At 42.2% G+C, this 26,021-nt stretch overlaps 2 protein-coding genes and 1 long non-coding RNA gene across 15 annotated transcripts in view; 2 read left to right on the forward strand and 1 right to left on the reverse strand.

Moving 5' to 3' along the window:
* Positions 1-7,902, forward strand: part of FHOD3 (formin homology 2 domain containing 3) — a 413,611-nt gene extending 405,709 nt beyond the window's left edge. For all 12 annotated transcript variants that reach the window (XM_036229056.1, XM_036229058.1, XM_036229060.1 and 9 more), the window contains one exon: positions 6,003-7,902. In XM_036229056.1, coding sequence (XP_036084949.1) covers positions 6,003-6,085 — 83 coding nt within the window. In that variant the 3' untranslated portion in view covers positions 6,086-7,902. The remainder of the gene's footprint in view (positions 1-6,002) is intronic.
* Positions 7,903-12,744: 4,842 nt separating this feature from the next.
* LOC107517384 lies at positions 12,745-21,265 on the forward strand. Its single transcript, XR_004953491.1, has 2 exons — positions 12,745-13,006; positions 19,119-21,265. It is a non-coding gene; the product is annotated as an uncharacterized LOC107517384 (long non-coding RNA).
* TPGS2 (tubulin polyglutamylase complex subunit 2) overlaps positions 14,271-26,021 on the reverse strand; it is a 28,499-nt gene continuing 16,748 nt past the window's right edge. The window contains exons 5-7 of one of the 2 annotated variants that reach the window (XM_016158021.2): positions 17,897-18,010; positions 16,038-16,198; positions 14,271-15,099 (exon numbers count right to left, since the gene is read on the reverse strand). In XM_016158021.2, coding sequence (XP_016013507.1) covers positions 14,869-15,099; positions 16,038-16,198; positions 17,897-18,010 — 506 coding nt within the window. In that variant the 3' untranslated portion in view covers positions 14,271-14,868. Of the gene's footprint in view, positions 15,100-16,037; positions 16,199-17,896; positions 18,011-26,021 lie in introns of those variants that run through there. The other variant, XR_004953490.1, reaches the window with a different exon arrangement.

The following is a 26,021-nucleotide window of genomic DNA, read 5'->3' on the forward strand; positions in this document are numbered from 1 at the left end:
GCCAAGGGCGAAGGTTCAAGAGGAGGGGGAATCAGTAAAAAAGGGAATCTGAGAATCTATCTTTCCTCCTCTGAGAACTGTTCTGAACGCACCGTGGGGGTTCCCGTCAGAGTGCTTCGGAAAATGCCAAGCACCTTACTGACGGGAGGTTTTGGTATTTTGTTGCCTTTCCTGCCAAGTTCAAATGGAATCTATTTCCAAACTTGGGAATTTGCACAACAGAGCAGGAAACTGGGTCCTCCACACATTACTTGGCCTCACTGAGCCCCAGTTTTCTTCCAGACATTGAGGGCTGTAGTGCCAGCCTCACAGGGCGGTCGTGCAGGTTGAGTGGGGCGCTTACGGTTGGTACCACCCTCCCTCCCTTCCACGCTCTGTCACACTGCTGCCAAGAGGACCTAGACCTGGTGGGAATATGAAGCTGCCTGCAGGTGCTTGGGGGCCGCTGTGTTAAAGTCACAAGGGAGCCTGTGCGTGGAAACCTCACCTACCCCATTGTCCTTCCGCTCCATCACCTACCTCACTCTCCAAGCACCACTGTCCCTCTCATTTGGCCTGTTTTAATTCATCACCTAGACCTATCTTCACCTCACTTTTCACCTCACGGTGCCGCTTTAATTGGTGTGCACTGAAGGCTACATCGTCAGCATAGTACTTGTCCAGTACTGTGACATCCCAGGGCGAGAACCGATGAGCTGGACTTCATCTTTAAACAGGGAAGGCAGTTGAGTCCTGCTCAGGACTTGAAATGCTAAAACCCTTGAGTCTGAGATCCTGAGCTGCCCCTTCCTTCTTACCTATAGGCTCCCCCAAGTTGGTGTTGGTTCTTTCAGAAAACAATGGAGAGAACTGTTTGCATGTAATTATTCTTAGAGCTCATAAAGCTGGACTGATTCCTCCTCCCAAGACAGAAGAGGGCGCCCACCTGTGTGTGTAGGACACAAGCCACACTCCATCCTCTCTCTCCCATCACCCTAACATGACTCATCTGAGGCAGTCTGTTTTTGCATTTTAACTGATTTCCTTCTGTTCAGCGCCTACCTTGGAAGATAATTGAAGAGCACTGGATGTAAATGTGGCCACAGATGTAGGAGGGAAGCATAGGAGTGCTCTGCAGAGCTGAGGCCATGGGCAGGCCAGGGGTGATAGAAAGCTCCTGATACTTTAAGTATTTCTAAGAGCCATCTCAGTATGAGTGGACTTATTCTGGCTTATGCAGAGCTCAGAGACTTCAAGCCTGTCACCACAAAGGCCATTGCCTCCCTGGGAGCCTGCCCTTCCTTGTGTCTCAGACAGAAGGCAGTGATTTAAGTTAGGAACCCCCCACCTAACTGGCCATCTGAATTTCCCGGGAAGGTTATGTGGACCTCTCCCCGAGTTTTTTGTTATGTGTGTCTGGGCTGAGTCTAAGAAATTGAGTTTAAATCAACCAGGATTGAGAACGTTGGCTTGTTATTATATCCAGGTTTCATTTTTTTACCTTTTTATTTTGAAAGAATTTATACTTACAAAAAAGTTGCCAAAATAGCACAGAGAGTTGCCTTTTATCCTTTACCCAGCTTCCCCTCATGTTCACACGTTGCCTAGTATAGGACAACTGATCAAAACTAAGAAATTATCATTGGTATAATACGATTAACTGAACTCTAGGCTCGATTCAGATTTCACCAGTTTCTCCACTTTCTGTTCCATGATCCTACCCAGGATCCCACATTATACTTCCTAGTCCCTCCCTCATATCTGTGGAGGACATTTCATAACATTGACACTTTCGAAAAGTATTGGTCAGTTATTTTGCAGAATGCTTGTCAATTTGGGAAACCTCTGCTTTTAATGGGCAAGATTTTATGTGGTTCGAAAAAGATGGAGGGTGGAAATAAGAAAAAGAACCAAGATGATGAAATCAATGACATTGACCAAGAACCAAAACCATAGCCCCAGAGAAAGTCTAACATTGAATCACTAAGAACTATACCCCTTAAAACAACTTTCTACATTTTAAGTCCGAAGGGACGAAATGGGACCTGACATTTTTCTCTGCTAAGCAGATAGTTCTCTCAAGGAACAAAGGGTGCATAAATGGACCACCTTAAATAGCAGCAGGGCCAATTACCTCCCAGCCACAAAACACGTACATGTAAGATACCTTGAAGTTCTAACATTAGTCCTTAAAACCTAGGCGTACTGCTCTCAGTATACTCAGCAGAAAATCTTTAGAATCTTTGGAATTACATCTTATTTCCATTCTTTGCTATTGTGTGTAAAATTAAAAAAAAAATTGTCAGTGATCCAAAGGTAAAGGAGCACAAATGGATTTCTGTCACATAGAAATAAAACTCAGTGCCTTTCCCATGTCCCGCCAGGCCTTGGCAGGGAACAGCTGTTTCCAGGGTGGGCTATGAGTTAAATGTCCTGGCTCAAATCCTTCTCTACCACTTACTGCGTGTGCATGGGCCAAGGACTCCATCTCCCCCATTAGCTCGCTTGTGGGGGAGATAACAGTACCCATCTCATAGGGTTTCCACAAAGATTAGATGGAATAATCCATGTTCTGGCTCAGTAAATGGTGGCTACCTTTGCAATATTCTGAGATTCATCTTAGCAAAGAATCACCTGAGAGCACTGTGTAGGATTTATATTTGTTTTCAATTCTAGTAGGGGATGGGGGATAACTTAGGTTTTGTCCCTGAGTCCCCAGATACCTCTGTGCTGCATGTTAACACAGAGGTGCCCCTGTGTCAGATCCCACTGCTGTCACTGCTGCATTGTGAGAGCTGTCACAAGTCCCTCAGGCATACAGTGGTTGCTGGAGCCAGCAAAGTGACCCATGCCGACTATGGAAGAGTTGTGAGGCAGGCAGGGATAAACATTTCCACGGTCTGTTCTCTGTTAAACAGCTGTGGGGAGGGGAGGCAGTCACATGTGACAGGCTGAGGAGCTCCAGCCAGAGCATTTGAGCGGGAAGCAGGAATGGGGAGAGCAGAGGGGCCCAGACATTATCTTATCAGATGTAAGCCACTCTCTCTCACGCACTTGAGAAATCCCTCTATGATGGAAGACTTGTCTCTATTGTACAAGTCCCACATTCAGCCAGCCCCCATTTCCTAGTCCCTTCGTTCTCTAATGTCCCGAGCCTTTTTTGCCTTCCAAAGTCAGAGCCAACTCCCTGTCTGGATAGAGTTGCTGTCTGCTCACACCGTGTCCCTGTCAAACCCGTGCCTCCTTGACTGCAATCCTTGGCTCAGGTAGAAGCTCAAAGAACGTTTGCTGAATGAATGAGTGAACTGATGAGCAGGCAGATGGATGAACAGATACCCAAAGAGGCCCTTTCCATGCATGTTTTGAATAGGAGTACAAAACAGGTTTTAAATGGTAAAATGAATTAACTTTGACTCTTTAAAAAAGGAAGGCTCAGATTCCTAAAGTCTTTTTTGGGTCTAATATATTTATTTTGCTTATTATGGAGTTATATTTATTATGAGAGGATTTATCTGAATTGTCATGAGGCCCATAAAAAGCTGGATTCCGTAGATGGGACAGATTTTTCTATGAAGCCTCACTTTTCAGGGACACATTTGGCCAGCAAAGGGACCTTAGCCTATGTTGGTTTTACCTTGTAGAAGAAAACACACAAACTCACTCAGAGGGGGATGGGAGGGTCCCAAGGGGTCTGGCGTATCAAAACTTTGAGTAGATTGTGATGCTGAGGGTATAGCCTTTGTGTCGTCAGGCAGTAAAGCAATGAAGCACCATTAAGCTTTGCTCTCTGAGCCTGGCCTACATAGGCTGGTTCAATGCTCATATCCATTAGGAGATTGTCACACATGCCGTAAGGTGCCAGGGTGCTTATTAAAGTATTTGCATGAGTAAAACACTATAGTTACAGGACTAAAGCAAATGTATGACCAGAAATGTTAAAGGAGCATTTAAATGCCCTCCTGAGTAAAATGCCCACGAGTTCATGGAGCCTTCTGTCATTCGGCCAAGCATGTGTACCTAAAGGCACAAAAATTATGCTTCATAGACACATGTCCATGCCGCCTTCTGTAGCTAATGAAATTTAAGAAGACAGAATTTCGTATCTTGGACATGAGTTTTTAGCAGTCCTTGTCAAGAATGAAAAATATTTTATCATACTTTCTGCCATCAAAATTATCTTTCTTTAACAAATACTTAAAGGAGTGCTTAAAACACATAAAAGGTTATTTCAGACTAGTATTTTTATTGCTGCCCCATAGAACAAATTCCATTACTCAATTAAATGTAGTCTGCCTCCAGCCAAGGCTCTGGAGCCAAACATTTTGTCTAGATGAGTTAGACACTCAGTCTGGAGCCCAAGGGGCTGGGCTGTGGTGAGCGAGTCCAGGAGCAGCTACAGATGAGCAGCTCGGGGGCCCAGAGTGAGGCTTCGAAATACAGTAATGTGTGTTGGTGCCATGAAATGAGGGTACTCCTTACCGCAGATCTTTGTATCTCTATAAAAACCCACACTTGATGTCTGTGAGCCTTCCAGAAGTGTGTTGATTCTTTGAGTGAAGTGCTGAGCACACACTAGGTTCTCCATAAAGTATTTGTTGGTTGACCAGTTGATGGATTAGGTGTCGGCCCCTGTTCAAAGTGCTGGTTCCTAGGACAGAAGAAATCTTTGATTAATAGATATTAACCACCGTTCATTCTACTGTGGGCAGGGATCTTTCAGACCCTTTGTCCACAGGCTAAGTGGGCTTTTGCCCAAAGGATGATGGGGTGACAGGGAATATGGGGTATTGCCTGCAGACATATGAGATGGGGCCTCATAGGGTACAGCCACCACCCTCCGCCACCTCTTCCACCTCCCCCTTGTTCCACAGAGGGGATGAAGGTAATTGGGTCTGGCAAGGTAACATACTAAGAGTGAACTTTCTCCATATTCCCATCGAGGGCCTGTCCTGATCATCTCAGGGACCTTTTCTTAAAATAGAACAGATATTCCAAACTGTGTATGACCTTACATATAGAACGAGCTAAGTATAATTTATAAATTAAAGCAAATGTAATCAGGCATCCTTTCAAATGAAAGCCCTTGTCTTGAAAGGGGCAGCTGTCTCCTCGTTCACTTTTATCCAGCCTTTATTTATTGACATAAAAATTTATTAACTCTGAACAATGGAAAAACCCATGATGCCAAGCTACACACAAGCCAATTCTAAGTCAATGAAATATGAGTTTTCCTCTACCTGCCAGTTGTAAGCCTCACTGAAGGCGTTCATTGGTCCTTCTTGAGCCTTGTGAGTTTGCAAGGATATCCACCAAATGCACCCAGAAGTTTGGCAGTTTGCTCCTTGGCATCCAGTCCACCAGGAATCACTGGTTATTCTCTCTTGAGGCCCTTGGATGAGTTGAGACTAAAGCCCACACGGCACTCACGGAGAGACATCCTGACTGCCACCCCTTTTCTGGGGTTTGCTTAACATCTTGCTCTGCTGGGCCACAGATTCTTGGTTATGTCCCCAGCAATGTCACTGCTCCTACAGATTTGTGGAGTTATCTTACCTAATTTGCAACATTGGAACTCTCATTTTTCTATACTCTGTAATTACTTTTCCAGTTCTAATCTGCTCCTTGTGCTGGCCAGAGGCTGAGCTCTCTCAACTTGCCATCTGAATTTTTGCAGTTTGTACCCGTTTCTCAGAAACCTCATAGGGATGGGCCTTTCCTCTCTACTCTCCTTTTAGAGGCGTACCCCCCTCCCACACACACACACCAATCGCCTTGGCTTTCCAAGCCAGTGCCTTTGCCATCTTCAAGTCAGCCTGTTGCAGCCTCAAGATTTTTCCTGCCCTGGCAGATAGACAGCCAGGGCACTTCAGCAGGAGCAGGATGAAGCCAAACGTCTGTGAACCCTGTGACTCCCCTGGGAATCCCTGATTGAAGGGGGGCTGGTGGACCAAGTGCCATATGCCTGACTGCTAATACTTCCTTCTCTTCTCATTCCTTTGACTGACCTGCTGGTGCTGCTTCAGTGCGGAGGACTCTGAAGAGCGGCCTGACTCCAGAAGAAGCCAGAGCCCTGGGCCTGGTGGGCACCTCGGAGTTGCAGCTGTGATGCCCTTGGGCGCTCTAAGAAGTATGCCTGAGCAGAGTGCATGCTCTTGCTGGACAGAACCCCTCCAGTGAGGGGTGTGGAGACTCTACATTAACATCCGAAGGTTCCGAAAGGGAGTGCCCATCTCTCTGTGCCACCACGTGGTGGCCTTCCCCGCTGGGCACTGACATGGATCCCTTGGAGTCTCCTTCATGTACTTCCTTCATTGTGTCAGCTGTGTTTCTCTTGTTTCCTTGACACCTGGTTTAGAAACCCCAAAGTGTGACACCTTTTCTGTGCAAGGAACCACACTTGTAAGGAGCAAATCACGTCTGTCACAGTTACTGTGGTCATATGAGGCAGTTTGATTAGATTCACAGACTGGGTCTCTCCACGACACCAAAATATCCAGATGTAAACTCCAAAATTGTACACAAAAGAAAGCACAGGTTGTTTACGAGTTGTGGATTTTAGATGTACTAAATGTTTATACGAATTCATAATTGTACACCATGTTTCAAATACTAAATAAATAGAATTTAATGTCATAACCAAAAACTCTTATTCTCGTGGGCGTAGGACCTTAAACAGCTACATATGTTTGCCTTCTTGCAAATCAGCAGAACCCCTTCTCAGGTTCATCAGAAGGACCCTTTCTCAGAATGGTCTCCAGGTCCTTTGCATTTCGTGTTTTGTTAACAGAATGAGAAGCCCTAACAATGTGCTCTTTGAAACTCTGGATTAATTAGGCATCAGGCTTTATTGCAAGACATGTTAGCAATAATCTTACCCATGTGCTTTGTTTTGCTCTTGGGATGATGTAGCAAAATTTAGAGTAGCACTTAAAAAATTTGAACTATTCTGCAACTCACTTGCCTCCTGTATAAAAAATTTATTTTCTAAGAAGAATTAATTACTAAATCACTCAAACAAAATGGAACATTAAAGCTTTGTCTACAGAGAACAACAAATAGAGTCCTTGGCGCTCAAGTACAGGTCATCAGAAGCTAAGGTGTCCGGAGTAGGTCCATGGGGGGCTCTCAGCAACCACAGAGCCACCCCAAGGGGGATGATGCCCACGTGATAGCTGAGCCCTCCACAGAAGTCCCTTGGTCCAGGAGTGCACAGCTCCCTGTGAAGAGCCTCTGCTTCTGCAAACAGGGAAAGGTAAATCACTGCAGGAGGTAGGTATTTTGGGGGTTGAAAGATAATGAGGTCACTAATTCTGCCTTTGTCTTACTTTCAAAACCTCTGTGACTCTTCATTGGTGAATCTGGGCACATGTGATCTGTAGACAAGGGGCAGCTGTGCTGTCTGAAGAGCCAAAGGTCACATATTCATCCCACAGCTCTCTGTGACTGTGTCCCCCTTTTCTACATCCCCACTCACCAGCAACAGGGAGCTCTTTCCAGCAGATATTTATTTCTCAAGCAATAAAGTGATGAGTGTGAGCACCCGAGAAAGCCTAGAACCTGCAAGAGTTAAGTCTGTATGTTATAGATAATTGGGTTTATTTAATCACTTCATTGAAGAGGACACATCGTTATTAATGTTTATTTCCTTATGGTTCTAAATAACTTGTGTAATATTCTGCATATGGTTTAATGGTTTGTGGACATTTGTTTGCCTTGGCACTGAATACTGACATGGAATATCTGTATCACTGGAGATCGTGATGTACAAACAAAAAGAAGACGCATTTTTGTTGCACTGTTAAATGAACAAATACTTTGATGCCCTTACAGGGGCCCTTGGTGTTCTGCTGAGAGTTATTGCTTTAGAGTCAAAGATCACATTTGGAAGGAAGTGACTGAATAAATCTGTTGATTTTATTTTAAGGATTAAAAAAGTCTCAGAGGAAGCAAGCAAGTTAAACTAATTTCTTGATTATAGCTCAGCAAAGAGGGTCTCTTTTTATTGGGACCTTGATTTAGTAGTTTTTAGTGAAACTGAAGGACTTTTCCTGTTTGTTCATTACCTCTCTCCCAGCTGCAACTTACTCTGGCTTCCTCTGTTAGTGTTTTTTGACTCAGGTTAAGTTTCTCTAAAAGACCTTTGAGAAGCATTAAGGTGAGTGGTATCTCCCACTTGTGAGATGCTATTGGTAATTTTTTCTGGTTATTACTATAGATATTCTTATGCCTATTTCTTAATTTGGGTTGAAATTACAAAACTGCCAGTCAAGAAAGGCAAAACACTTTTCTGTTAAAGATGCCTGTGTTTGGACTTCTTTGGAATCCTAAGTTTTTTTCTATTTCGAAAATAGCTTAGGGACGTTGGGATGGAGGAGAGGGTGCACAGGGACTTAAAGGCTTAAGACTCCGTGTTGTTTTCTTCCAAGTCTATCATGGAACATAGTGCAAAGAGAAAGAGCAAGAGCCGAGTCAGGGGACCTGGTTTCTGGGCTCCTAATCGGTGGATGTCCATCTCATCATCCCCAGCTCTCAAATCCACCTTTTCTGTGCTCATGACCCCTGGATGGCATGTCAACAGAAGCCATCGTAGTAGGCTAAATAATGGTCACCCCAAAATAGCAAGTCCTAATTGCAAGAACCTGTAAATGTTACTTTATAAGGAAGGGTCTTTGCAGATGTGAATAAATTAAGGATCTGGACCTGGGGAGATTATTCTAGATTATCCAGGTGTGCCCTAAAAATAAGTGTCCTTATAAGAGAGAGGCAGAGGGAGAGTTGAAAAAAGACAGATGCAGAAATTAGAGTGATGTGGCCACAAACCAAGGAATACCAGCAGCGACTCAGAACAGGTTAAAAAACAAAATTTCCCCTAGAGCCTCCGGAGACAGTCTGGCCCCACTGACACCTTGATTTTGGCCCAGTGAAACTTAAGTTGAACTTCTGGCCTCTAGAACTATAAGAGAATAAATTTCTGTTATTTTAAGCCGCCAAATTTGTGGGAATGTGTTATGGCAGTTATAGGAAATGAATACAACCACCAATCACAAATATGTACCGAGGGCTTATTATGGAAGTGACCCTGTGCCAGGGGCTGGGGATCAGGTAGGAAAAGGAGTCAGGATCCCTCCCCTTAGTTTATCTGAGGCCATGAGAGGTGGTCACCGACTAAAATTAAAATTTCGTTTAATCAACTACTTTGCAGCTATTTATACATTTTGTCAGAGTGGTAAGTAAAAATTAAAAAATATCCAGTTACCTAGGATAAAGGATGAATTGTCTTTGTCATTGAAATGAAAGTATGTGATATTAAAATGTCCTATCAATTTCGTCCAAAAAAAGCAGTCTCTTTGATAGAAAATCAGTTCTGTTAGGCAATTTATGGAGGGGAAAATGGACTTTCTGAATGATTTTTTAAATAGTTAAAATATTTATTGAAGGCATCTTTGTATGGGCACTCGTTACACATTATTTCACAAGCCTCATAGCCACTCTGCATTTTCATTTTACATAAGAAGAAATTAAAGATGAGAGATGCTGCATAACTTCCCCAAGGGCAGAAGATTGGAAGTTATATATCCTGGCTTGTCACACTAGTTTCTGGTTATTTTTTATTCCTTTAGAATCCTTAAGACAGCCTGTTAGTTGGAAAGTCAGCTTTGCTGCTGGGCCCAAACATGCAGCACAGACTGAACCAGGGGTGGGCCTGGTGGGTGGGGAGCCAGTCAACCCCACCTTGACCAAGTCCAAATCCTAGAGGCCTGGTTGTGTAGGAGGCGGCAACACCATTTAAACTCCTTTTGAAAAAGGTTGATAATCATGCTCAAATTTCACACCAACTGTTAATAATTGGCAATCCATTCACCTACCCCACTCAACCATCCATCTACATCCAGCACAAGCAGGAAAGGTTCAGAAGCTCCGAGGCATCTATTGTGACTTTATGATGGAATGATTCCCACTTTGCTTAGTGAAAGGATAGGGTGAGAGGTCAATAGGGTTGCTGATACTTACCTGAGGGAGGGCTAACCCGTTTATGTTCTCTTATCAAGCACTATTTAATTACTGTCTTTAAAAAAAAATTTTAAGATCCACCTGGAGAAGTGCAAATTTATGATTTTGGGACTTTGTAGTTCAAACACCATTTCAGCTATTGACATAGTGAAAATTGTTCCTGACTACTAGATTAGCAGCAATGATTTGTTTCCCGAATGTTTTGTAATTTAAAAGGACAGCATTACATGTTCAGGAAAAATCAATAGGCTGGGTAAGTAGAAGCGGCAACTGAGAATGAAAAATAGCATTCGGCTATCACTGAGAAATAATCGTGACACTGCATTCCATCAGGATCCCGTCAGATCAGTGGGTGCTGGACCCACTGGACGTCCAGGGCTCCATGCTGCAGGTTCCCTGCTTGTGGCTGGTGTGGCAGGAAGTGGTTTGTATGTGCCAGTCCCCAAGTCTGCAGAGACTCACACACACTTACCTCCTCATCTCCCATTGGAGGGGCTAGACAACCACTTCCTGTTTAACACATTTGCTTCTATTCATTTTGATAGAATCTCTAAGTTATCTGATTTAGGTGGAAATGTGAGCAAATGAGTTTGATCAAATATAAAAGATACTTCGTAGAGGATCTGCACAGAGCATTACAAATATGGGATTTGATCCACCACAAGGTAAGGAGGGTGCCTTCTGTTCCTGTGTTAGCAGCAGGTTTTCCTGGACCACAAGATCACTGCAGTCCTTGGACTTGACTACTCAATTGACCTAGCTAAGCAGAGACCTTGGTTTTTGCTCTTTCAGAAAATAAACCAGAAAGCTTTTTCCTTTAGAGAGTGCCCCTGCCTCTCAAGAGCCTCTGAGTAGAAATCCTTTTAAGCTTGCACTGCTCTCTCTGAGGGGGCTTCACTTAGGGACAGACAGAGGTACTTCTGGGCAGGGGGCTGGGAAAATGAGGCAGTCAACTTTTCCAAAAAAACGACAAAAAAAAAAAAAAACTTGAATTGTGTACTCAGTGGAATAATTACGTGTTTGTAAACCCCAACTTTCAAATAAGATCTGGCTGCCTGGGAAAGCTTTTGTAGCTGCTTTATCCAGTCCCTGACAGAGAGGGTCCTTGATGATATGCTGATTTAGGTAAGGTCATTTCTACCGGAACTCAGCACATGGCAGCTGGTGGTAGACCTGGCTGCAGAATTAGAGCAACCTAATCAACGTCAGAGCCCTTTTTAGTTTAAAAGATAAGGCATTAGATTGGAAGCAACAGGCAATAAGAGTCCATTCTCAGCTCAACTCATCATCCTCAGACATGCAGTCTCAATGGAAGGAAGTGGGTTCTACTCCAGCAGCCCCTCTCAGCAGGTCTGAAAAAAATAACTTGTCTCTTTTTGGAAGAAAACCATCCTGAAATTGTAGGTCTGTGAAAATTTAGACAACTTCCTAAATTGACCTGTTTAAAGTTCACTGTTAGGATGAACTGTATAAGCTTGTGTTTACAAATGAGTGGCACTTTTTTTTTCTACATGACAATATAAGGGTAATTTTTATTTTATTATATAACCCACATAAAATCCAGGGCCTTCAATGGCCTAGTTGGTACTTTGATATGACCAAATATTCAATTTGTCATGTGCTTGACTTTCTCCTGTTTTTAATTGATATTATAATATCAAAGGTGATTTCCCATTTTTAAATGGCTTTAAACATGAATTGTGAAGATAGTAATTAAGCGCACAGCAGTCTGTTTTAGAATCAAATATTTAAAAGAAAATAGTTTTTTATCCTGAGTTGCTCGATAAGCCTACATTTTAGAATCTCAATACTGTAACAGAAATCGGGATCTTGAGCTGGAGACACTTGTGGGAGTTGTGCATTTAAACACAAACCCTTTAGAGCAATCTGTACCCTCACCTCTATCCCAAGGGATGACGTTTACAAAAACACATTTAAAGTGTAGAGTTGGGAACTGGAGACTTGGTAATGGTAGGCTGCTTTCCCATCTTACTAATCTTGTCCTTACTAGCTTGTTCCTCCCTTGCAGCTTTTGCTTGAGGAATGAGGTCTCTTAGTTGGACTTGAACTATTCTGAGGGCCGTTTGTGTTCCTGTCCTGGTCTCTAAGGTATCCTTTGCCAGTCTTTATGCTGTGCAAAAAAAGGTAACGTAATGATCACAGGAATAGCAGGTACTTTTGAGAAATGTCATTTCTTGAGTAATAATTTCTGAGGTCAGACGGGTATTTTCAAAGCCAGGCCAACCAGCTCCCTGGGAGGGCAAAGATGAGCTGCTTTAAGATGCAGAAAATCCGCTCCTTTGTTTCTACTTTCTAGGCTGGAGACCATGCAGAGAGCTAGAGGCTGGGCTGCTTTGGGGCCTTTGACTACCACGTGCGTGCGTGTGGCAAAGCCCAGGCTCTGCATCCCAGTCTGCAGCCAAGTTGGCCCCTTTTCCAAGATGTGCCGTGAGTGGCAAGCCGACTGATCCCTGACTTTCCCTGTAAGCCAGGTACTTTTTGTAAAGAGTATATCAAGTAGGAAAAGCTACTGTCTTAGAAGAAAAAAGGTGTTTTAAATTATGTAAATGTCCCTGTTCATTATTGAGTATAGCATGTTATAAAAGGGCTTTGCAGAATTATTCTGAGAATTGTAATGTATAAACAAGTCACATATGGTCCAAGAGAGGGCTGTCCAACAGAACTTTCTGTGATGAGAATGTTCTGTACATGCACTATTCAATGTGCTAGCCACTACCACAGGGACAGCTTCATAGGCATGTGGCCTGGGCAGTCACACAGGACCCCTCACTTGGTTTAATCCTCTCCTCTATCTTGCAGTTCTTAAACTGATCTTTGAACTTGTATTTTTAAGTGAAGTCTGATGAGAAAAAGGAGCATACACTTGAGCAGACGAGAGATGTATATTATGTCCACTATTCCTTACTGGCCACTCACTCACAGCCTTCGTGACACCCGTGAGCTCAGAGTTCCAGTGGCCCACCATGCGTGACTACAGAGAGATTCAAACTACAAGGTAAGAATGTTATGAATACAACTGAGTAAGTGGGGGGTGGGGGCACTGAGAGCCCCCAAAGGCCTTGCTTTCCATCTGAACCAGGCTTGAACATGAAAAGGCAATGGCATTCTAAGTATAAATGACCAGGGAACCCTAACATATCCTCTTACTCATGTCACTTTCCTGTACTGGCCACCATTTATGTTGAAAATAATGACACAGAAGAAAAGAAAAACATCTGGGAGCTCATAATTTTTTTCTTTCAGTCCTAATTAATCAGTAAGTTGAGAGTATTGGATGGAATGTGTACACATCAAAGAGGGAAATAACAGTTGAGCTGGTGTTGTGTAGTGTTTCCATGGTTTTGGTCAGAACACATGCAGACAATACACATATGTAAGTATGAAACACAAATTGTGTAGTTTTGGTGATTCTACATATGAGTTAAATGCTCTTATATTTGCATCTAAAACTGGAACTAGACAATATAAATAAAATAAATATGAATAATTGAAAATTTTAATTTTTACTTAGAACATTAAAGAGAGAAAAAAAAACACCATGGAAGAAAGGAAAAACATTTTAGCGCGCTTAATGGTACTGTTTTCCTGATTTTTGAACTAGAGGCTGCACATCTTCATTTCGCACTGGGTCCTATAGATTAGGCACCAGTTCCACTCTTCACTGCTCCTTATCAGAACTCCCTTCTGTCTACCGCCCTTTGAGGATCCCCACTGACTGCCTCATATAAAGGGCACCACTGCTCTCGTGGCTCCTCTGCTGCTTCACTTGTGAAATCTAGAACTGACTCAGGACTTAGAAGTCACTCAGGGGCTCCACAAGTACTAGAGAAGGCATCTGCCACACTGGAAGATGACATGACATCGCAATTCCCCGCTAACCTTGCCTTGTCTTGGAGAAGCAGTCAAATGCTGGAATCTCTTATCTAGGGGACTGCTGGTTCTACCTTTGATTTGGTCAGTTTTGGCAGAAAGAAAAACTTTTGGATGACTAGACTTCCGCTACTGTCTTTGACAACTTGGACCCCTCTCTATCCTTTTCTGCCATTCCATGAATTGTTGAACAGCTGTGAGTAGGAAGAGCTGGTGGAAAGCTCTGGTCAACAGTGACTGGTTTCATCAAATCTCTTTGTGAAGAGTCCTGCAAAGCAATTCTTGGGAGTTTGATTTTAGATAGCTGAAGTATAGCAGAATCACTTCTTAAAAAATAAAAAACCAAGAAAGATAATTTTGGCAAAAGTGCAAACATCACAACACAAAACTGACAGCAAGATACTTTATAGGAAACTGGAAAAAAAAAAGAGTATAGTGAAATTTGTGGTGAAGGATATAGAGTTTTCACAGAACATTATGACCCACCAAATTAAGGTAGGTCATTCTTTAACAAAAGTTAAAGACAAAAATTACCCAATCTGAGGAAAACAGTGTGAAAATATTCTAATGCAGTGCTGTCGAACAGAATTTTCTGTGATGATGGGAATGTCTCATTGTCTCAAACTGTGGTTTCTTTGGGAGGACTTCTCTAATCACTGTTGAGGGGTATAAGGCTGCAGCTGAAAAGAGGAAACCCCTTAACAGATCTATTTGATCTCTTAAATAAGATCTAAAATTCTCCACAGCTTCCAGAGGCAGGGGGTGGCACAATCTGCTGTGGGGGTATGCGAGAAGGGCTTTGGGGAAGACCTGAGCAGGTCCTCCCAACTCCTGGCTAATGCTATTAAGAGTGAAAGGCCTGGGATTTTGGTCACTTGGGAGGAGGCCTGCGCTTCCACACACAGAATCTGAGGCTTGGGCCATCCCTGGGGAATCTGCATGGAGATCATCGCTGTGGGGCTTGCAGGGAGCTGGAGGTAAGGGCACTCACTTCCGGACAGGATTTCCAGAGCCTGAGGAGGCTTTAGAGGTGGAGGGAGGACCTGAGGGCCCTTTCTGACCACTTGCAGGCTGAACAGGCCCTTTCTTTTTGGGAACTAAGATCTTGTTCTTGCTCTTGAACACTCTGCTGGGGTCCAGCCTGTTCACAAAGGAGTCAGTCTCTTCTGTCAGCAGGTTTGTGCTGTAGGTGATGGGTTTATACATGTTGAACCATTGCTGTAAGGCAGAATTGAAAGACAGGGTCACAATCCAAAGGCGAAATGTTCCGTTTATGCTCTTTAGTGGGGGTATGGGGTAGAGCTGGAGAAAGGAGGTAAAGAGAGTAAATTTTTATGAAAAATTGCCTTGAAAAATATATTAGCACTTCCTTTAGGTCAAAGTGATGACACACATTGCTTTATGAGGTCTTATGACTTTAGGTCTCATGCAGCATGAGAATAAGAATCTGAGTAAACTTCCTTCCTTCCGATCTTGTGAGCCTTAAGCCTGGGATACTAGGTACAAATCACCAGGGGACAGTTCTGTCCTCAAACCAGCTACTGCCCATCAGGTAGATTTGGGAGAGTCTGTAATATAAGCCAGGCTCACCTTTACTTCAGAATACTTCATATGACTAAAAAGGACAACTCTCTACGTACTGATGGAATGAGCTCCAAGATGGAGTGTTAAGTGCAAAGTACAGAACAATGTGAACTGTATACTGCACTTATGATTTAGACAAAAGGAACCAAAAACAGTACGCATGCATGCATGCTTTACATACAATAGTGTATCTTAGTAAGGGTACACAAGAAGCTGTAACAGTGGCTGCCTGTGGGGAAGTGCATTTGGAGACTGGAGAACCAGGGAATAAGAGACTGACTATTCAGTGTTCCTGTGTGCATGTAATGTGTAGCCGAAACCCACAATCAGACCTAAACCCCCAACACGATGTAATTAGAAAAAACTCCCCAGGTGATTCTGAGGATCAGCCATGTTTGGGAACCATTCGATTAGGTCAGTATAAAGTGAGGTTGTCTACCTACAGTGAAATCACCTGCCTTATTAAAAAATGTAGGTTTCTTGGCCCCATCCCAGATCTCCTGAATCAGATGGCAAAGCTGGAAATCTGCAGTTTGAGCTGCAGTCTGAGATGACAGGTGGTCCTCCCTTACCTTGGCCTGTGGGCTAATCCCATAGTTGGTGAAGGCATACTGCCACTGGGGCAGGCCCAGGTGGGTGATGAGCAGGCGGTAATAGGCAGTAAAGGTCTCCGTGAGAAAATGCCAGTATAACGCTCTGTCCAGGAACCAGATCTCGGTGTCTTTTGCTAATGCTGAAATAGCAAAGTAAATAAATGAAGGGATGGGTTTAATACATTTTCCCTTTTATCTGTAAAACCAATATACACTCATGTTAAAAAATATTGGAATAGTAGAGTATATGTAGAATATAAGTACGAGTTCTCTTTCTTCCCTTCCCATTCTCCAGTGGCCACTATTATCAGTGGCTTCTTTGGTATTCTTTTACAAATTCTCATTTATTTTTTGATTGATTTATTTTTTGTGGTGACATTGGTTAATGAAATCCAATAGAAGGGGTCAAATATGTGGTGACAGAAAGAAATCTAACTATGAGAGGTAAATGCACAACATAAATATATATATATGCCTTACTGTTAAAATGTACAGTTGAATTTTTTACAAATTCTTAATCAATCAGTCCACTGACCTATCTGCTGGGCTTTGGCCACCTGTGCTTCAGGCTACCTAAGCCACATTTTTTCTGTGTGGAATCGGTACTCCCCTCCTCCCCCACCCGGTGGGTATATACTGTGGTCTCAGCTTTCTTGACCAGAGAAAAACTGAATGGCCCTGGCTTCCTGAAGAGGTCTCTGTCGGGAATGAGAAGTGCTGTGAGAACTCACCCCAGAGGAGCCCAGCTCAGCTCCCTCTTCCTGGGATTCCTGCCTATACTGTTGTGTGGTGTCCTGGTTGAGCTGAAACAAGCACTATCTTATCAACGTCTGTTTCTGACCTTCCATTCTTACTACTGTAGGTTTCTCCTAGTTCATCTCATGTCGAAGAGCTGTTAACATCTCCCTAAGTGGCCTCCATCCCCCAGTCTCTTCCTCTTCTTCAACTCCTTGTGGTCGTATATATTTTCATTTGAATCCTGCCATTCTGCTAGACCTTGACACTTACTCTCTTCCAAGTTATGTCCAAACTCCTATGCTTGGCTTTCAAAACTCCACACGAAGGGGGAAAGTTGGCCTTCTGGCTTCATCTCCTCATCCACAGATAAACCAAGTGACTTAGGAAACTGGAATGATTTGCCATTCCCCACACACTGGTTACATTTTCCCACTGTGTGACTTTTCCTCATGTCTCTTTGCTTCGATGTCCCTTTTACACCACCAGTATGTCCCCCACAACCAACCCCATATCTAATTCCTACCCATAATTCAAGATGCAGTTCAGAGGCTATTTCATAAAGATTCCTCCAGCTACAGACCATCTCTCCTTCCCCCAGAGGTAAGGTAAATCTTGGTGTATTTTCTTACCCCTACCAGGCAGAGAGCTGTATGACAGATAGGCCGGGGGGTGGCCACCGCTTAAGGTACCAGAGCCTACTTCTCTTGATTTCCTATCTGGGGTCCTGGAATGAGGCCCAGTAATTCAGGTTTTTGTTGCTGTAAACTGGCCTACATAAAGTATAGAAGAAACAATGTTTTTCCTGGATGCTTTTCTAATATATGAGCCTGCTGGAAGAGTTATAAACAGAATGACAATTCTAGTTTTTATTCAATGATCCTAATCCTATTATTTTGCAATAACCCACAAATGAAGATAGCTTAAAAAGACTCTAGTAATTGGCCTAGAGGGGGATGCTCAAAGAGGTCTTGGCACCTACAAGAGACCTGGTGGTATCTCAGGAGGCCAGGGGGGAGTGTGCCTTTTGTGTGATGGCTGGAAAGCAAGGTAAGCCAAGGCCGTGCCCGAACTGTAGGACCATACTTGTCAATGATTCTTACCTGGTTTCCCTTTTTTGTAGACAAGGCAAACCTTCCCATTCCCATTGCAAGAATCCAGCTCAAATATCACACTGCGGGAATCAAAGTGAGGCTTCTCTGGCTGGTTCTCACTGGCTGCAAACCAGAAGTTAACGGTAATGTTCAAACATACTCGGCTCAAACACATACTTATTCATCCAGCTTTGCTAGGATGAAAAAAATTGGGGGAAAGAGCCTTATTTCAGACATACTCTTAAATATTATTTTCAAACGTGGGCTAAATGTATTCTGTGCTCTAAATGCCCTGAATCTTATCCACGGTCTAGGCCTTCTGTCTGGGATACCCGATCACCAACACACAGTGTCACGGAATGCTGGGGAAGATGGCATGAGGAAAATGAACTGAACTTCTTGGGAGTGGGGTTACAAAAGGCAGATTAACCTGAATGAACTGATGTTGACATAACTTTTTTCTTCTTCTCAGATAACTTCTTTTCCCTCATTTATAGCATTTCATGATTTTTTTTTATTAGAACCCCTTTTCCTCAGTCTAAAATGTACATATTCAATTATAATGTTATCATTAGTTGTATTATAATAATGCTAAGTCTGGCTCAGTTAGAAATACCTTCCTAGAAATAAAAAATTATGGAGTAACAGAAGAAAGATAAATTCTTAGAAATGTGAGCATCGGAAACCTCTCCCGCTTCTTTCATTACAGCTGTTATGGAATAAAGATTAGTGTTAGTGACTGGGATGGAGAGTTTACAAACCTAGGAGAGGCTGGATAAAACAAACTATATAAAAATATTTCTGCTTTATATGTAACCATATATATAATGTTACATAAATGCGTAAATATTTAATTTCTAATTAAAAACACGTTTGTTTGTTTGTTTTTTTTAACATAACTTTTCCCTCCCCTAGAGGTTATACCTTCATATTCTTCTTAATCTCATATGGTCCTAGACAGACATATAAGTATATATCTAAATTCTGTTAAGATTATTTTTCATATAAAAATGAGATATCACAGACATTATATCTGAATCTTGCTATCTGTGCAATAATACCATGTGGAAGGCCCTCTGAGACATTTGGTATAATTCCTTTTAATGGCTGCCTGACAGTCTGTGGGACCAGCAGTACCCTAATTTATCTTATTCACCTGTCATTGTTCTGCTGTGAATGCTACCATAATCACTTCTGTATTCGTACTTATGTTCTGCTGTTTTCATTACAGGCATACTTCGTTTTACTGTGCTTCACTTTATTGTGCTTCTCAGATGTTCCATTTTTTACAAATTGAACACCCTCCACCAGCAGAAAGATTGACTCACTGAAGACTGAGATGATGGTTAGCGTGTCTTAGCAATGAAGTATTTTGTAATTAAGGTATGTACATTTTAGACATAATGCTAATGTACACTTAATAGACTACAGTTTACTGTAAACATGGTTTTTATATGCACTGGGAAACCAAAAAATTCCTCTGTCACTGAGTCCTGTGAACTCAAGCTGTCTTCCTCTAGCTAGGCTCTTAGCTTTGACTTTTCGACTCATGGAGTGCAGCAGGTTCTGCTTAGACTCCCCTCCCGAGTATGCTGTAGACTGGAGACTCTGGTAATAAACGACAGTTCACCTCATTTGTTTCCCATCTCTCAGCTCACTGTCCTTTGTTTCCTGATAGTCAGTGTCTTGAAACTCACTGATTTATATATTTTTTGTTGTTCCAGGTGGAAGGATACATCTCATCTCTGCTACTGCATCATGGATGAAACCGAAAGCCTGGATGGGAGGGTCCCACCAACTTTAGCAGTCCTGACTGATGCTAACTGGACTTACCAAAAGCAGAAGGACAATATCTGAATTTTTTTCCCCTCCAAATCTGTAATGTCACTGTTATTAGTTCCTCTCTGGAATTTTTGTTTGGTTTTATCTCCATAAGTACATTAGCATATTGTTTATAGTCTCTACATAATAATTTCACCCTTGGGAGTACCAGGGAATCTCTGTTACTTGTTATTTGTACTGGTTCTTGTTTATGGTGTATTTTTTCACGTGCCTGGTTATTTTCTATTAGGAATTATTTTTGGAAAAATCATTTATAAGAACAATTTGAGTTGTAGAATGTTATCTTCCTTAAGGTAGAATTTTCTTTTTATATGACAGCTTTATATTGAGACATAATTCACACACCATACATTCACTTATTTAAAGTGTGCAATTCAATGGTTTTTAGTATATTTACAATCAATTTTAGGACATTTCTCTAGAATGAGCTCCTGTTTCTTTCTGCCAAGTGTCTGAAGAGGTTAGTAATCTGGAATCAATTTAGTTCAATTTGGGGATTTAACATTTTCTGGGACAGTCAGATGCCTTACACCAGAGCTTCGGTCCATGTGAAAAGTGCTTACTTCTGGTTTATTCTGTCTTCTGGGGTATGGAACCATCACAGAGGAGGGCAGTTTTTGTGGGTGCCATCTTCTGTAGTTCCTGGATTCCCTTTTATTCCCTTAGTGTCACATATGGGTCAAAAGGAACCCCATGTCAAGCCTCTTCTCTGGATTTCTGTCTTCTTCTGGATTTTTATCTGGTACTACCTCATCATCTTGTTAGCTCTTCGATGTTTTTAGAAAGATGATTTTTTACTTTGCCCTGACTTTTCAGCTGTCTTCACTAGGAAGGCTGCTCTGAATTAGCTATCTGTCATTACCAGGAGTGGAAATCTCTTCATCAGTTTAAATATGCCCATGAAAATAACACAGATGAGCTTTGCTTTTTCTATCAAACTGACACTGATTTTCAAAAGAGAAAAGTCAATCCCAACATATTCAATATGACTGTTTTATTCTCCTTAATGTTAGTTACTTTCTTTCTTCTTTTCCTTTTTTCTAGTGTTATTCAACATTCTCCATATTAGGTTGGAGATTTTAATGTAGTTTTTTTTTTTTAATTTCTTTAGTGGTTATCTTCGTTTGTTTGCATGATTGGATCCATATAATTCTACATTTACTTGAAAACAATATACCATTATTTCCCTAACCAAGTGTGGTATGCAGAACTTGAAGATGGTCCCCAAGATTCTTGCTCATTGGTATACAGACCTTATACAATCTCCTTCCTTTGAGTGTGGTCAAGACTTGTGAATATGACATGGTTGTCATCCCTTGATTGGGTAACATTATATGATATTCTGTTGTAGCAGACTGGAGAGAAATTTTCCTGCTGGCTGAGAAGTAAGTTGCCAGTGTGGCTAGAATATGAGGGTAGCCTAAAGGAGCTGAGAGTGACCCCTGGCCAACAGCCAGCAGGAAAACAAGGACTTAGTCCCACACTGCAAGAACTGAATAAGGCTGACCACTAGTGAGCTTAGTCGAGGCTCCTGTGCCACAGTTGAGATCACAGCACCAGCTGACACCTTGACTTTAGCCTGGTAAGTCCCTAAGCAGAAGACTCTGCTAATCTATAACTGAATTCTTAACTCATGAATTTGTGGTGTTCTAAACCATTAAATTTGTGATAATCTGTCAATAGAAAACTGATATAACAAGACATTCTTGTTTCTTTCAACAAGGTGTACTATTTCTTCCACTTTTTGCTTTTTTTCCTCTTTAGTCCTACATTTTCTACTATGAGGACCCCTGGAACATTCTTTGCATTAATTGTTAGAAATTCTGTAACAAAGTCGTACAAACCGAGTGGCTTGAACAGAAAAAGAATTGTTTTCTCATGGTTCTGGAGGCTATAAGTCCTAGATCAAAGTGTTGGCAGAATTGGTTCTTTTTGAGGGCTGTGGGGAAGAATCTGTTCCATGGCTCTCCCCTAGTTTCTGTGGTTTACTTGAAATTTTTACTTTTTCTTAGTGTATAGAAGTACCACCCCAACTCTGCCTTCATCTTCAAATGGCATTCTTCCTATGTCTCTGAATTTTCTTTCTATAAGGACACCAAGTCATACTAGAGTAGGGGTCCACCCTACTCCAGTATGACCTCATCTTAAGTATGTGATTCCATCTGCAATGAGCCTACTTCTAAGTCAGGTCATATTCCTAGATATTGGGGGTTAAAACTTCAAAATAAGAATTTTCTGGCAGCTGGGGACAAAATTTAACCCATTACACTTATTTTTTGCCTCTCTCCTTTCATTTAGGTTTTACAAAGACAGTATAGTACGTTTTGAAATCTTCCTTGTACTCGGTCCTTTTTTATATACATCCTTACGTAAAAGTTATACAACACATTCCTAGACATTATATTTTTTTCTTTTTGCTGTTCCAATTGAGTATTTTCCACTGCCTTGTCTTCCAGATCACTGATTCAGTCCTCTGCTTCATCTAACCTGCTGTTGATTCCCTCTAATGTATTCATCTCTCAGTTGTATTATATTCTTCATTTCTGACTGGTTCTTTTTTATGATTTCTAACTCTTTTTGAAGTTCTCAATAAAGCCATCTATTCTTCCCCTAAGTTCATTGAGCATCCTTATAACTAACCAGTGTTTTGAACTCTGCATCTGGTAGATTGCTTGTCTGCATTTCACTTAGTTCTTTTCCTGGAGCTTTGTCCTGTTCTTTCATTTGGGACATGTTTCTTTGTCTCCTCATTTTGGCTGACTCTCTGTATTTGTTTCTATATATTAAGTAAATATGCTAAGTCTTTGGGTCTTGGCAAAGTAGCCTTACATAGTAGGTGTCCTTTGGGGCCCAGTGGCACAGTCACCCAGGTCACCCAAGCAGGGTGTTCCAGGGGTGACCCTTGTGTGTGCCCTCCTGTTGTAGTTGAGCCTTGATTACTAATGGCATGTATATGAACAGAAGTGACCTTCAGGCTGACTGGCTCTGAGGGCTGCTTGTGACTACAGTGGATGAGCTTCACCGCAGGGGCTGACTCTATGAAGCATGAGTCACTTTTGTGTGGCTCTGGAGCCAGCCAAGTCCACCCTTCAGGTGTGTCATTTTTGGAGCTGGCTTGGTGGTACTCTGGTGTGGTCTGAAGCTGGACACTGTGTGTTGGTTCTACGGTCTCTTGGGAGTGGATCTGGTGCCAAGATCAGCTGTTGCTTGTGCTGAATGTGGAGGAATTTGGGAGCAACTACCCTTGAACCGAAGCTTGCTGCCTCTTGTGCCAGGCTTGAGATCCTTTGGTGGGCATCATGATGTGAGCTGAAGCCAACCGCCACATGTGCCAGGCTTGTGGCTGCTTAGTTGAACCTATGTTCCAAGCCAAGACTGGGTACCACTATGCCAGGCTTGGGGCTATCTGATGGGGCTATCTTATCCAGGTCTCCACTTATACAGGGCTTAGGGCCACTTAGCAAGAGGTACAGGGCACAACAAGACCAGCCGCTGCTTGTCTGGGGTTTGTGGATTCTTGAGAGATTTTAGGCAAGTCTGCAGTGTGAGCTGCAGCAAGTGGCTTGGATGGGGCGGGGTCTCAGAGAATCACTAGGGCAGAGCAAACAGTGTTGGCTAAGTTAACAGAGACTCAGATTTGGTGCCCATCTGTGGGGGCTGGCTGTGTGGAGGGAGGGTTCAATGAAGGAATGATGGTGTGTGCCAGCATTTCCATCCCAGGAGAAAGATGCTCTGATCCCTGCCCTTCCAGCCCTGAAGCGAGTCAATTTAGTTCCTCCCATAGGTTCCTGGCACTTTCTGAGCCGCCGCCCCAGTGCTAGGGCTTATAGCAAGTGAGTTGTGAGCAAGAAAAGTCCCTACATGGGCCCCTGAAGAGGACAGCCTGGGTCTCCAGCAGCCTCCATCTCACTCGGAGGTAAAATCCCCGCTGGTTTTCACAGCCAGATGTCATGGGGACTCCTCTTTCCTGCACTGGTGCCCTGGGCTGGGGAGCCTGGTGTGGAGCTGTGACACTTTCCTCCACAGAGGCGACCTCCACAGCCAAGATATCCCTCCCAATTTTTAAGCACCACTCCCTGGGTGTGGGACTAGCCTGTTCCACATTTTGACCCCTCTTACCAGTCTCGCCATGTCTTTACATTCTTATAGACTTCTGTTCAGGAGTCTTCGGGTGGTTCTCGATGGTTGTTCTCTAGTTTAGCTATTATTTTGACGTAGTGGTGGGAGGAGGCAAGCAGTGTTTCCCAACTCTGCCATCTTGACCTGAAGTCAATACACACATACTTTCTCTTTCATTAAGAGATTCACTAATCCCTTGTTTTCCTTCTTTATGTATCCACATCTAGAGATCACCAGTTTCGTTTTTTTTTTTTTTTTTTGGTTAAAATATTTGTTCCTGAAATTTTATAAACACTTTAATAATTGTCTTCTGATAATCTGAGAGTTGTATTTGATCTGCATATCCAGGACAACTGATTTTCACTCCTTTTCTATCAGTAACCTGTACATACTTTTTCGCTATCTTCTAGTTTCCACTGTTTAAGGTGAAAAGTCTGATTATTGTTACTTCAAGATTAATTTCTTTGCCTAGAAACTTGTAATTTTTTCCCACATCATGTAATGTCTATGTATTTGTTTTCTCATGAATCAATTTGAGTCTAGGAAAGTCCTTTCAATCTGCAGAGAAATATTTTTATAAGTGTTATATATTGCCTTTCTATTTATTCTTTTTCACTTTATTGGGTACCTATAATTTCAACGGAAAGTCTTTTGGATTTATTTTATATTTTCTTACCCTACCACCTTTTCTCTCATAATTTCCCCTTTTACATTTATGTATCTGTGTTTTTAGATATTTCTTGCACTTGATTTTTCCGACTACTAAATAACTCTGGTCTCAATGTTTATACTCTTCAATTCCTTTAGTCAGTTGTTTAATTCAGAATCTTTATCTTTTTTCCATAAGAAGTCTTTGTGCTATCTTAAATGTCCTTAAGTGTTATTTTTCTTTTTATTTAGGGTTTAATCTGTGTCCTTTACTAGTTTTATTTCTCTGGTTGTATAATCTGATATTTCTTCCAGACTGCTGAGTTCCCTGAATATAGTCATTATTTTTCTATTTAAGCTTAATGAGATGTAGGTCTAGCTGTTGGGCTATCATAAAAGCATGAACCCAGCAAGTACCAGAAGGCCAAATGGTTTTTATCCCCATGAATATGAAGGACGATGTGGTCTCTACTGCTAGCTCAGTCCTTTGCGGAGGCCTCTTGAAATCATCTCTCGTATCTGGTCTGTCTCTACTCTTCCAGCCTTAAGAGCAGGGAAGACTCAGTCGGCTTACTTACCTTCTTTGTCTTTTAGGAGTTAGCAGTCTCCAGCACACGTATTAAGTCAATGTGACCTTTTCCTACCCTTGAGAATTCCACACATCTCAGTGGCAGCTTTTCCCAGGGACCATCATTTTCTAGTCTTAGCTGCTGGACTCCTCCTATTATTGTTCAACAGCTTGTCCAGCTGAAGGAAAAAGGCTTGCAATGGTTCTCTCTGCAAGGCTTCAATGAACCCCAAGGCCTTAGCACTGGAGATACAAGTTGCCTACTCAATATTCATCTTCCCTTTCTTTAACTCCAATTCAGTTTGAGGAGGCAATCAATACTGCACAGCTAAACATACCTCCTCAGATTCCCTTGCAGTTATGGGTAACCATTTGACTCTGTTCTGGCCAATGGCTATTGGGAGGAGCTTCCGAGAAAACTATTGTTTTCTTGATAAAAGGGAAAGATTCTGCCAAGAGACAGTTTTTTGTTTGTTTTTGCCCTTTACTCTTCTTTTACCTATCTGAAACATAGACTTGAAGTTTGGGGATGGAGACTAAATTCCTCAGCCATGAGGATGAAAACCATACCCAAAGGCTGGTGGTATACCAGGAAGCCAGAGGGAGACTTTATCATAGACTTTCTCAAAGAGCTACGCTAGCCCAGTTCCAGATTTCTTGTTATGAGAAGATAAGCACCTATTTAGTTTCGACATTGTAACTGGGTCTCTGCAGCCAAGTATAATTCTCACTGAATAAGTCCTCACTTGTTATAGTTGCTCAAAGCTTTTTGTAGCCATTTGAATTATTGGCCATTTCAATCAGAAGTGGCAAAGAGCCTGGAAGAAGGAAGCTGTATTCAGACTGCCATGTGTTCATAAACCTCTTGATACTGAAATGTTTTGTGAAGTTCAATCTGTAACATTCGTCCACTTACCAAGTATTCATTCAATATCTACAATGTGCCAGGCACTGAAG

This window comes from Rousettus aegyptiacus, unplaced genomic scaffold (assembly GCF_014176215.1).
Source record: "Rousettus aegyptiacus isolate mRouAeg1 unplaced genomic scaffold, mRouAeg1.p scaffold_m13_p_12, whole genome shotgun sequence".
Classification (NCBI taxonomy): domain Eukaryota; kingdom Metazoa; phylum Chordata; class Mammalia; order Chiroptera; family Pteropodidae; genus Rousettus; species Rousettus aegyptiacus.